This window comes from Pelobates fuscus, chromosome 2 (assembly GCF_036172605.1).
Source record: "Pelobates fuscus isolate aPelFus1 chromosome 2, aPelFus1.pri, whole genome shotgun sequence".
NCBI classification, from domain to species: Eukaryota; Metazoa; Chordata; class Amphibia; order Anura; family Pelobatidae; genus Pelobates; species Pelobates fuscus.
Window position 1 is genome coordinate 295,084,535 of NC_086318.1, and position 12,111 is coordinate 295,096,645.

Below are 12,111 nucleotides of genomic sequence, written 5' to 3' on the forward strand. Positions count from 1 at the left end.
AATGTCAGGCTTTTTCTTCTTGGAATTTGGACCACACTTTGTTTTTCTCTAATCTCTCTATGTCATTGTGTATATAAAAATCTTTAAAGGATGTAAATATAAATAAATATGTTTATCGTTACATAGTGTTATGTTTATATTTTTTACCCTTATGGTTAAATTAAAAAACAACACAAATGCATTACTTATAACAGCACTGGATGGATTTGTGCTGAATTATTAGTTCACTAAAATAAAAATGTACCATATAATATGCAAACATAACATTCATCTGTTGCTCTCATTTAGTAACCACAAAAGAAAAAGTAGAGAAGAAGGAAAAAGCTGAAGCAAAAAGTGTTACCAAAGGTTAGTACATTAGTACGTTAGTACTTACTACTTTACATTGTTGCCAAGTGTCATTTCTTCAGTGTTGTCACATGAAAAGATATAATAAAATATTTACAAAAATGTGAGGGGTGGCTCACTTTTGTGAGATACTATATATATGTTTGTATATAATAGGCAGATAATTAAACAGACTAGGTACAGGCCCTTCTTCAAAATATGATAATTACTAACAAGTGAGAAGTAATTACTTTAACCCTTTAACCCCTTAAGGACACATGACATGTGTGACATGTCATGATTCCCTTTTATTCCAGAAGTTTGGTCCTTAAGGGGTTAAGACCGGAGGGCTTACTGTTACGCCCTATTTTAAGCGGCTTTAAACGCCTCCGGGCGTAATAGTACGCCCTCTGTTTTTTTTTTTTACTTACCCGGTCGCCGGCAATCCCACGCCGGCGATCGCGGTTGGGGGGACTCCCAGGGAGCCCCCCGCGCCCGCGGCACATCCGACGTCCTGGGGGCCCCCCCGGCCATGTGAGAGTGAGGTCCTTGCGAGGTTAGCTGTCTGCTGCATTGCCAGCAGGGGGACTGCCTGCAATGACAGGTAGTCCCCCTGCTGGCTGACTTCAAATAAAATAAAATGAAATCAGTGTAAAAAAAAAATACTTATATACATTCAAATAAAATAAAATGAAATCAGTGTAAAAAAAATACTTATATACTTAGATCCTATATATATATATACTATATATATAGGATCTAAGTATATATATATATATATATATATATATATATATATATATATACATATACATACACACACATACACTGTCTAGGTGTATTTTACTATTACTATATATATATATATATATATATATATTAATATCAAATTACACGTAGACTGATACTGATTAAATATATATAATTATTGTTATATATATATATAATATAAAATAAATAAATATGTAAATACGTTAAAAAAATAAATAAAAAAAATAATTAAAAATAAATAATTAAAAAATATATAGATGTGTGTTATTTCGTTCTAACTGTATTGTGATATTAATATATATATATTTATATCAAAATACACGTAGAACGAAATAATATATATATATATATATATATATATATATATATATCTATATACGTATATATGACTATATATATACCTATATATAAATAAAAATATTTTAAAAAAATTATATATATATATATATATATATATATATATATACATATACGTATATATATACATATATTAATTCTACACATATATTTATGTAATATTTTTACATAATTAGGTATCTTAATTAATTACAATTAGCGGGATCTGCCTGAAAACCCATGCCGAAAGTAAAGGGAATTTATTTTGCTAGCACTATATTTAACCCTATAACTTTCCAAGACACCATAAAACCTGTACATGGGGGGTACTGTTCTACTTGGGAGACTTCACTGAACACAAATATTAGTGTTTCAAAACAGTAAAATGTATTACAACGATGATATCGCCAGTAATAGTGATGTTTTTTGAATTTTTCACGCACAAACAACACTTACACGGACGATATTATTGCTGCGATACTTTTTACTGTTTTGAAACACAAATATTTGTGTTCAGCGAAGTCTCCCGAGTACAACAGTACCCCTCATGTACAGGTTTCATAGTGTTTTCAAAAGTTACAGCGTCAAATATAAGGCTTGTGTTTCATTTTTTTTCACATTAAAATTCGCCAGATTGGTTACGTTGCCTTTGAGACCCTATGGTAGCCCAAGAATTAAAATTACCCCTATGATGGCATACCATTTGCAATAGTAGACAACCCAAGGTATTGCAAACGGGGTATGTCCAGTCTTTTTTAGTAGCCAATTAGTCACAAACACTGGCCAAAATTGGCGTCTTTTGCATTTTTCACACACAAACAAATAATAACGCTAACTTTGGCCAGTGTTTGTGACCAAATGGCTACTAAAAAAGACTGGACATACCCCATTTGCAATACCTTGGGTTGTCTACTATTGCAAATGGTATGCCATTATGGGTGTAAATTTTATTCCTGGGCTACCATACAGTCCCAAATGCAACGTAACCAATCTGGCGAATTTCAATTTCAAATGTAACATGCTATATTTGACCCTGTAACTTCCCAAAACACCATAAAATCTGTACATAGGGGGTACTGTTTTATACGTGAGACTTTGCTGAATACAAATATGTGTATTTTATTGCAGTAAAAGCAAACAGTATTATGACATTGACAGTTAAAATGTCACGTAGAACTAAGAAAATAACATTTTTTTCAGATTAAATTATGTTTCATAGCTAAATATTTGATATTAAATGAAAGCCCTGTTTTCCCTGAATAAAATTATATATAATAAGGGGGGGTGCATTTAATATGAAAGAGGTGAATTATGGTTGGACAGACATATAGCGCAAATGCCAGGTTTTGTTTACGTTTTGTTTTGTTCACAACGTGTACATTTGGCTCAGTCCTTAAGGGGTTAAAGTAATTTTTTTTTTTTTATCAATTTGTTTACCTCAATTGATATTTTTACTTCAACAATGCTTAGATTAGCAATGCAGTGGATTAAAAACAACCTGTACATTATGCTATCTGTAATATTTAGGATACAAATAGGCCATGTAAAATAGAGTTTTAAAATTATATGTGCCATCCTCCATTTATTATAATGGTAAATTTGCATTTGGTGTCTAGTGATGACATCACAAATGTGGAATATAATCCATTATTTTGTGAGACTGTGCAAAAAAAAAAAAAAAACCTTGATTTTTATCTAGTTACCCTAAACCTTTCTCACCCTTTCATTCTGACTTTATTTCTGACTTACTTGAAGTCTGTTTATAAAGCCTTGCTTTATAAATAATTGTTCTCCTAACACTTGAGTCCTGGTGCCGCTTAACTTTTCCCTCTCAACCCATCTACACAATAATATAAACAAAAAATGTAAATAAACTAATGACTCACCTTTGAATAATTGAATACGAGGATTCTCTATAGCCGACTATGTGTGCGTGACTTCATGGTATGTTTATGGTATTAGAGTTGGGAAGTAAGCTTCCTGGCTCTCATATCCAGAGGGCTTGGAGACGTGGCTTGAAGCTAAAGATGAAGGTATTAAAGTGCCTACATTGCCCATTTAAAGAGTTTGTTAAATTGCATGGCAAAATAAATAATATCCCCACTTCAGTTTCCAAACTTGGAAAATTTACAGAATTCCTTGATGTGTCAATATCTCATTTGATACAAGGACTAAAACCCAAATAGATGCCGACATACCAAATAAAATTATTAGTTTTGTAGACCTAAAGCTTTACTTGTTAATACATGTTATCTTACTTGCATCAGAAACTATAGTTTCTGTGAAAATCAAATAGTAGTATAATGGGGGCAGGACTTGGTTGTCAATAAGTGCACAGTGCAATTGTGTTTGTGAAGCAGATGTGCGTTTGTGTGTAGTGTTGGCAGTTGATTGCAGGGGTGTATTTGTATGTAGTGTTGGTGTTTGAATGTAAGTGTGTTTGTGTGTAGTGTAATTTTTCTTGTTCCCTAAGAAGCATTGATGAAAATAAATCCAGCCCAGCTTATTTCTACAGTCCTCATTTGAAAAACTCCTCCAGCTTTATTGTCTAATTCTGTATTTATCTTCAATTGTGGCCAAGTTGAATCATATTTATTCAAAAGAGTGATATCTCTACAATCTTATCTTTAGCTACAAAACTTACAGCCATTTTTTAAAGCCACAGTACAGTCTGCAGTTTAGGCATTCAAGTCATTCTGACTAGTACAGCCTCTAAAATAAACATGTCTCACTTGTTAGTAATTATCATATTTTGAAGAAGGGCCTGTACCTAGTCTGTTTAATTATCTGCCTATTATATACAAACATATATAGATTATCTTACAAAAGTGAGTACACAACTCACATTTTTGTAAATATTTTATTATATCTTTTCACGTGACAACACTGAAGAAATGCCACTCTTCTATAATGTAAAGTAGTAAGTGTACAGCCTGTATAACAGTGTACATTTGCTGTCCCCTCAAAATAACTCAACACACAGCCATTAATGTCTAAACCGTTAGCAACAAAAAAATTGTCAATATTTTGTGTGACCACCATTATTTTCCAGCACTACCTTAATCCTCATGGGCATGGAGTTCACCAGAGCTTCACAAGTTGCCAATGCAGTCCTCTTCCACTCCTCCATGACATCATCACGGAGCTGGTGGATGTTAGAGACCTTGCGCTCCCCCACCTTCCGTTTGACAATGCCCCACAGATGCTCAATAGGGTCTAGGTCTGGAGACATGCGTGTCCAGTCTATTACCTTTAGCTTCAGCTTCTTTAACAAGGCAGTGGTCGTCTTGGAGGTGTGTTTGGGGTCGTTATCATGTTGGAATACTACCCTGCGGCCCGGTCTCTGAAGTGAGGGGGTCATGCTCTGCTTCAGTATGTCACAGTACATGTTGACATTCATGGCTCCCTCAATGAACTGTAACTGGCAGCACTCATGCACACCCAGACCATGACAATCCCACCACCATGCTAGGCAAGACACACTTGTCCTTGTACTCCTCACCTGGTTGCCGCCACACACTTGACACCATCTGAACCTTGACACCAGCTGACTATGTTTATCTTGGTCTCATCTGACCACAGGACATGGTTCCGGTGATCCACGTCCTTAATCTGCTCGTCTTCAGCAAACTGTTTGCGGGCTTTCTTGTGCATCATCTTTATAAGATTATATTCCTTCTGGGATGACAGCCATGCAGACCAATTTGATGCAGTGTGCGGTGTATGGTCTGAGCACTGACAGACTGACCCCCCACCTCTTCAACCTCTGCAGCAATGCTGGCAGCACTCATTAGTCTATTCCCAAAGACAACCTCTGGATATGATGCTGATCATGTGCCCTCAACTTCTTTGGTCGACCATGGCGAGGCCTGTTCTGAGTGGAACCTGTCCTGTGAAATGGTTGTATGGTCTTGCCTACCATGTTGCAGCTCAGTTTCAGGGTCTTGGCAATCTTCTTATAGCCTAGGCCATCTTTATGTAGAGCAACTTTTTATGTAGAGCAATTCTTTTTTTCAGATCTTCAGAGAGTTATTTGCCATGAGGTGCCATGTTGAACTTCCAGTAACCAGTATAAGTATGAGAGCATTAACACCAAATTTACATACCTGCTCCCCATTCACACCTGAGACCTTGTAACAATAATGAGTCACATCACCCTGGGGATGGAAAATGCCTAATTGGGCCCAATTTGGACATTTCCACTTAGGGGTGTACTCACTTTTGTTGCCAACGGTTTAGACATTAATGGCTGTGTTTTGAGTTATTTTGAGGGGACAGCACATTTACACTGTTATACAGGCTGTACACTTACTACTTTACATGGTAGCAGAGTGTCATTGCTTCAGTGTTGTCACATGAAAAAATATAATAAAATATTTACAAAAATGTGAGGGGTGTACTCACTTTTGTGAGATACTGTATGTATTGTGTAGGAAATAATTTGTAAATATACATTTAAATAAAATATGTAGATATAAAATGTATTCTTAATATATCATGTTTTACTAATAGAAAAAGAAGTGACTAAAAAGAAGGAAAAACCTGAGAAGACATCTCCTCCTAAAGGTTAGTAGGTTTCTTCATATGATCTGTGTTGCACACATAATTAATAGGATGGGGGAAATCCTGAGATGCTTTGATGAAAAGCAAACTCTAAACTTCCAGAAAATATGTGCATGGCTGGCATGAATTCCATTGTGTTCTATTAAAATGAGATGAACTCACTGGAATAGCAGATTTTGCCTCGAGAATGATGTGCCTTGATTCCACTCTCTGTTCTCTGCATTGCTTTTCTCATTCATTCAGTAACTTTCTATCATATCCTAAAATCTTTCTTATACTATTAAAGTTATACCATGTATGTATATAATATGTATTTTGATTAATTATAATAGTTCACCTTTAAATAACAAGTGCATCAGAATTTGTTGTAGCAAACTTACTTTACAATACTACATGTATATGGTACAACTTTAATAATTCTTTATTTCAAGGTCTGGCTAGTAATTTTCAGTTGGAGACAGGTTAAAATAGGCAGAGACATTGTACAGTACAATCTATAAATCTCTGGATAGTAGGTTAACAAGTAGGAAAATATTACCTTAAAAACTAAATAAAATAAAAAAATCTATGTATAGAAAAATATTAGATGAACCAAAATGGTGCAAAATGGGCCAATAAGTGTAATGCAGAATACATACATTTTGTAAATATTATGTTGATATTTTGCAGTACACGTACAGCCGCATTTTCATTTTCCTGACATTTGGTTCACAGATAAAGTGAGAATACCTAATTAATAACGGGGAAAACAGGAAAAGCAGTAAACAATCTTGTATATAATATATATTTTTTAAATATATTCTATGTAATATATAAATATAGATTTGGTTACATCTTCTTCTCTTCTTCCCCCCCTCCCCCCCCCCCTTTATTTTTGTTTTGCCACCACACGCGGAATTCTGGGTCATAAATCACAATAGTCATGCTCATCTATTTAGTGTTTCATTTGGTTTGTGATTCGGATACAATTACATTTAATTGCACTAGTGGCAATACAAGTTCCCTACTAGTTTTAAATCTAGGCTACCTGTTCAAATACAATTACTTGTTAAATCATCTAAAAGGAATATAATGTAGTGATATATACATATAGTATTATTTTCACTAATGCATGCTTTACCGTTATGTATAATTTATATTGACATGTTTTCAGGCTTGAGTTAATAGGTTACGGACAGTGAGATAGGTCTAGTGCAGTGATGGCGAACCTATGGCACGCGTGCCACAGGTGGCACGCCGAGCCCTCTCTGTGGGCACGCGGCCACAGGTCCGCCATCACTGCAGAATAGGCGCCTGCCTGCCCGAAACGGCAGGCGCCTATTCTGCTTCCGGGTCGGGAGGCAGGGGGAGGGATCTGTGTAGCAGCTCCCCCGGTCCTCCCGCGCGATGCTGTGTGGAGCGTTGCCGAGCGTTACCATGGCAACGCTCCACACAGCATCGCGCGGGAGGACAGGGGGAGCTCATGGCAACGCTCCACACAGCATCGCGCGGGAGGACAGGGGGAGCTGCTACACAGATCCCTCCCCCTGCAGTACTTACCACCACCGGACCACCAGGGATGGCTGTGCCCCCCCCCACACTTCATTGGAGGTAAAAAGGAGGGGGTGGGATACTAACACACCACCCCTACCCCCCCCAGAAGTACCCTTACTCCCCCAGCACCACCCCTACCCACCACAGCACCCTACCCACCACAGCACCACCCCTACCCCCCCAGAAGTACCCTTACCCCCCTGCAGCACCACCCCTACCCACCACAGCACCCTACCCACCACAGCACCACCCCTACCCCCCACAGCACCACCCTACCCCCCCCAGCAGCACCCTACCCCCCAGCACCACCCCTACCCACCACAGCACCACCCCTACCCCCCACAGCACCACCCCTACCCCCCAGCAGCACCACCCCCCCCCCAGCAGCACCCTACCCCCCCAGCAGCACCCTACCCCCCCCAGCACCACCCCTACCCACCACAGCCTCACCCCTACCCCCCACAACACCACCCCTACCCACCACAGCACCCTACCCACCCCCCAGCAGCACCCTACCCCCCCAGCACCCTACCCACCACAGCACCACCCTTACCCCCCACAGCACCACCCTACCCCCCAGCACCCCCCCAGCCCCCCAGCACCCCCCACCCCCCCAGCACCACCCTACCCCCCAGCACCACCCCACCCCCCAGCAGCACCGTACCCCCCCAGCACCACCCCACCCCCCCAGCAGCACCCTACCCCCCCAGCACCACCCCACACCCCCAGCACCACCCCACCCCCCCAGCACCACCCCTACCCACCACAGCACCACCCCTACCCACCACAGCAACACCCCACCCCACCCCCCAGCAGCACCCCTACCCACCACAGCACCTCCCCACCCCCCCAGCAGCACCCCTACCCCCCCAGAAGTACCCCTACCCCCCAGAAGTACCCCTACCCCCCAGCAGTACCCCTACTCCTCCACAACATTACCCCTACTCCCCCACACACAGTACCCCTACTCCCCCACACACAGTACCCCTACCCCCCCACACAGTACCCCTTACCCCCCACAGCACAGCACCCCTCTCACACACATACAGCACCCCTCTCACACACATACAGCACCCCCCCCACACACACACACACACACAGCACCCCCCCCCCACACACACAGCACCCCCCCCCCCCACACACACACAGCACCCCCCCAAACACACACACAGCACCCCCAAACACACACACAGCACCCCCCCAAACACACACACAGCACCCCCCCAAACACACACACAGCACCCCCCCAAACACACAGCACTCCCCCCACACACACCCAGAACTCCCCCCACACACACCCAGCACTCCCCCCACACACACCCAGCACTCCCCCCACACACACCCAGCACTCCCCCCACACACACCCAGCACTCCCCCCACACACACCCAGCACTCCCCCCACACACACCCAGCACTCCCCCCACACACACCCAGCACTCCCCCCACACACACCCAGCACTCCCCCACACACACCCAGCACTCCCCCACACACACCCAGCACTCCCCCCCCACACACAGCACCCCCCCCACACACAGCACCCCCCCACACACACACAGCACCCCCCCACACACACACAGCACCCCCCCACACACACACAGCACCCCCCACACACACACAGCACCCCTCATACACACACACAGCACCCCTCATTTACACATACAACACGCACCCTCCCCCACACACACGCACCCCCCCCCCCACACACACACGCAATTGCCGTGTTGGCACTTTAAGGAAAAAAAAGTTGGCATGTATTGCGGTTTCGGCACTCGGGCTCAAAAAGGTTCGCCATCACTGGTCTAGTGTTTAGAGTTTGAGTTAAGACTGAAGTAGTCTTTTAGGATATCATTTTTTATTGTTAGTACACTACTGATACGAGCTATATGTATGCCCCAGTTGTGCCCTGAGTATAGGGCCATCACAGTTTATACTGGTATACACCATGCACTATCTCACATTCATAAATGCCATCATAATCTGTGTGCTTGTATGTTTGAAATAAAGAAAAATGATGTGTATAATAAGATTAACTTGTTAATGATATGCAAGAAAATTTCATTTTATCTCAAATAACCATCTGCCAATTCTTTGTGTGTCTTACAGAAGTTACAAAAGTAAAGCAAGAGAAAAAAGAAAAAGCTACAGAAAAGACTCCACCTAAAGGTTTGTAATTGATTCTATAGTAAAAATATTGTTTAGTAAAATGTATGCTTTTTTTTTTTTAACAAATATCCATGTATTAAATATACAATCCAAATATCAAGACAAGCTAAATAAATATCCATATTGACAGTACTTCATAAACTGCATCATCATCCTTCTTCTTACCCTTACATATTAAGGATAGAGTAGTTGGGACGAGATTTGTTATTCTGGATTGTAAGCCCAACTACCTTCTATTATAGAATACAAAGTAAATTAAACGTGTAGAAAGATCCCAGTCTCCTCTGTAGTCGTTTTTCTTTCTCCTTGAATACTAAGGATTATTTAGTACATTAAGATCCGAGATTTTGCCCAACAGGATACAGTCAAAAGAGCAGCATATTATTAGTTAACCTTTTATGAAGACATGTACAAGGTACAGGAAAAAAAGGTCTTATATCACTTAGTTATTAACCCCTTAAGGACACATGACTGAAATATTCCGTCATGATTCCTTTTTATTTCAGAAGTTGTGTACTTAAGGGGTTAATATTTGTTCTAGCTCCAGTAAGTGATGTCCGGTATGATACACTGAAAAATGGGAATGGGACTTAGGGTAGGTATTGGAGGGTGACTCTTGGAAGGAAATATGGGAGCCTTAAGCTAATGTCTCTGTATGCCTACTGTCCCAAGAACAGATGTATAACATACTGTTCAGTTGGTATACTACCCCTCCACAACTGTTCCATAATGGCACATTAGAAATAACATACACATTTGAATCTCTTGCATATGCAGTTAAAGGAGAGAGGGGTTTGGTTTTTATGTATTGATATGGGGCAGTCCAGTAAAGCGTATCCTGTGCATGGAGCAGATATCTACTCCCTGGAGGGCTTATCCCCACCTATATTACTGGTAGCAAATATTTGGTGCCTACAAAGAGGATGGGGGTAAGGTTTAATATATTTTGATATGTTCTTTAGGGTATTAATGTAATGCCATACAGCTAATATTGAGTTGGCGGCACCCATTAAACAGTAGTAACAAGTTGCAAACTAGCGGTTGGTGGCTCCATTTTGAATAGCTTTCAATGGCCTCCTCTTGTAACTCCCTGTCATTATTTGCAAAATTTTGCAGGCTGGTTACTGTCTCTACTCGCTAAAAGTAGCAAAAGGCATTTTAGCGAGTTGTGACTGGCTGGTAAAAAGTAATGACAATTTTGGAAATGAGTTATACGTGTTTAATATAAAAAATGCAACATTGCTGTGGTGGTATAATCAACATACTAGAATAAATACATCTTTAGCGCACAAAGCAGATTAAAAGTGAAATATATATCTAGGCACATCTAAAGGTCTTCAACCACAAAGGAAATACTAAAATAGCTTTCTAAATTAGCAGGCCATTTTTAAGCTATTACTAAATAAACCAGATATACCTAATGTAAATATACTATACTAGCTTCTTCTATTCTTATTTGAATTATGATAAACCAGCGAAAGCTTGGGGCAGTGCCCCACCAGTTTCTGGTGGAGAATTACATTATTTGCAGTAGTTTATAAACACTAAGATTCTATTTCTGGAGGGGAGGGTGGTAAGCCTAAAAAATATGGGATAAAATTAGAGTATTTTTTAATTCTGTAATATATTTCAGTTCTGCAGGCCCCTTCACCCCTAATTGGTAGGTGTTTGGATAAGCTTACTGGAGAACATCTAGGCATGTCAAAAAATGAGGCTGGTTTGAAAGCGGCCCTTTTCTCAGCTAGTGTCCTTTAAGAAGGACTTTTAGGAATTAACATTGAGTTGCCAAGGGATGACAAGGTGATGGGGACATTTCTGACACAAAGCACTGTGATATCTGTCCCTAATAGGTTTGATAACTTCTACTGGATATACCCATACCCGTCATCTTCTTTAAAGTGCTCAGTCACTCTGAGACCTGAGACACTCATGCAGTTAGTTAAAAAGTTGAAAATGCTTCAACTGTAGGACTAGGCTTGTGACTCTGAGGACTGATCTGATTCTGATTTCAATCTCTATCAATCTGTAATGATTGCTAATTCTGTTAACCATGTCAGCTACTTCTTGGCTTCATATAGCCACTGCAGATTATTTGTATTGCCAGCTACAATGGTAATAAGGACAGGGGTCTATTAGTATCCTGCTGCTTTAATCGTCTCTACACTGTGTGCTGAGAGCAAATAGAGAGTCGGACATAGCTGAAATTGTTGGAGTCTAGCAGCATCTTGATGATTTAACCATGTGCACACAATGTGTGGAATAGCTCACATATTTGATAACAACAGCAATATTTATGATAACACTAAAACATTTTACAGATATATGTGCTGTGTTGGGGATTTCTGTATTGCAACTCTGTGTAAACCATTACAGTGACCCTGGCTGCGTGGGATAGTTATCTCCTTAATGAGCCCAAC

At 40.5% G+C, this 12,111-nt stretch overlaps 1 protein-coding gene across 1 annotated transcript in view; it reads left to right on the plus strand.

Moving 5' to 3' along the window:
• Positions 1-12,111, plus strand: part of TRDN (triadin) — a 781,460-nt gene that overhangs the window by 175,508 nt on the left and 593,841 nt on the right. Inside the window, exons 26-28 of the mRNA XM_063441781.1 lie at positions 289-348; positions 5,947-6,000; positions 9,635-9,694. Of these exons, the coding sequence (XP_063297851.1) occupies positions 289-348; positions 5,947-6,000; positions 9,635-9,694 (174 nt within the window). The remainder of the gene's footprint in view (positions 1-288; positions 349-5,946; positions 6,001-9,634; positions 9,695-12,111) is intronic.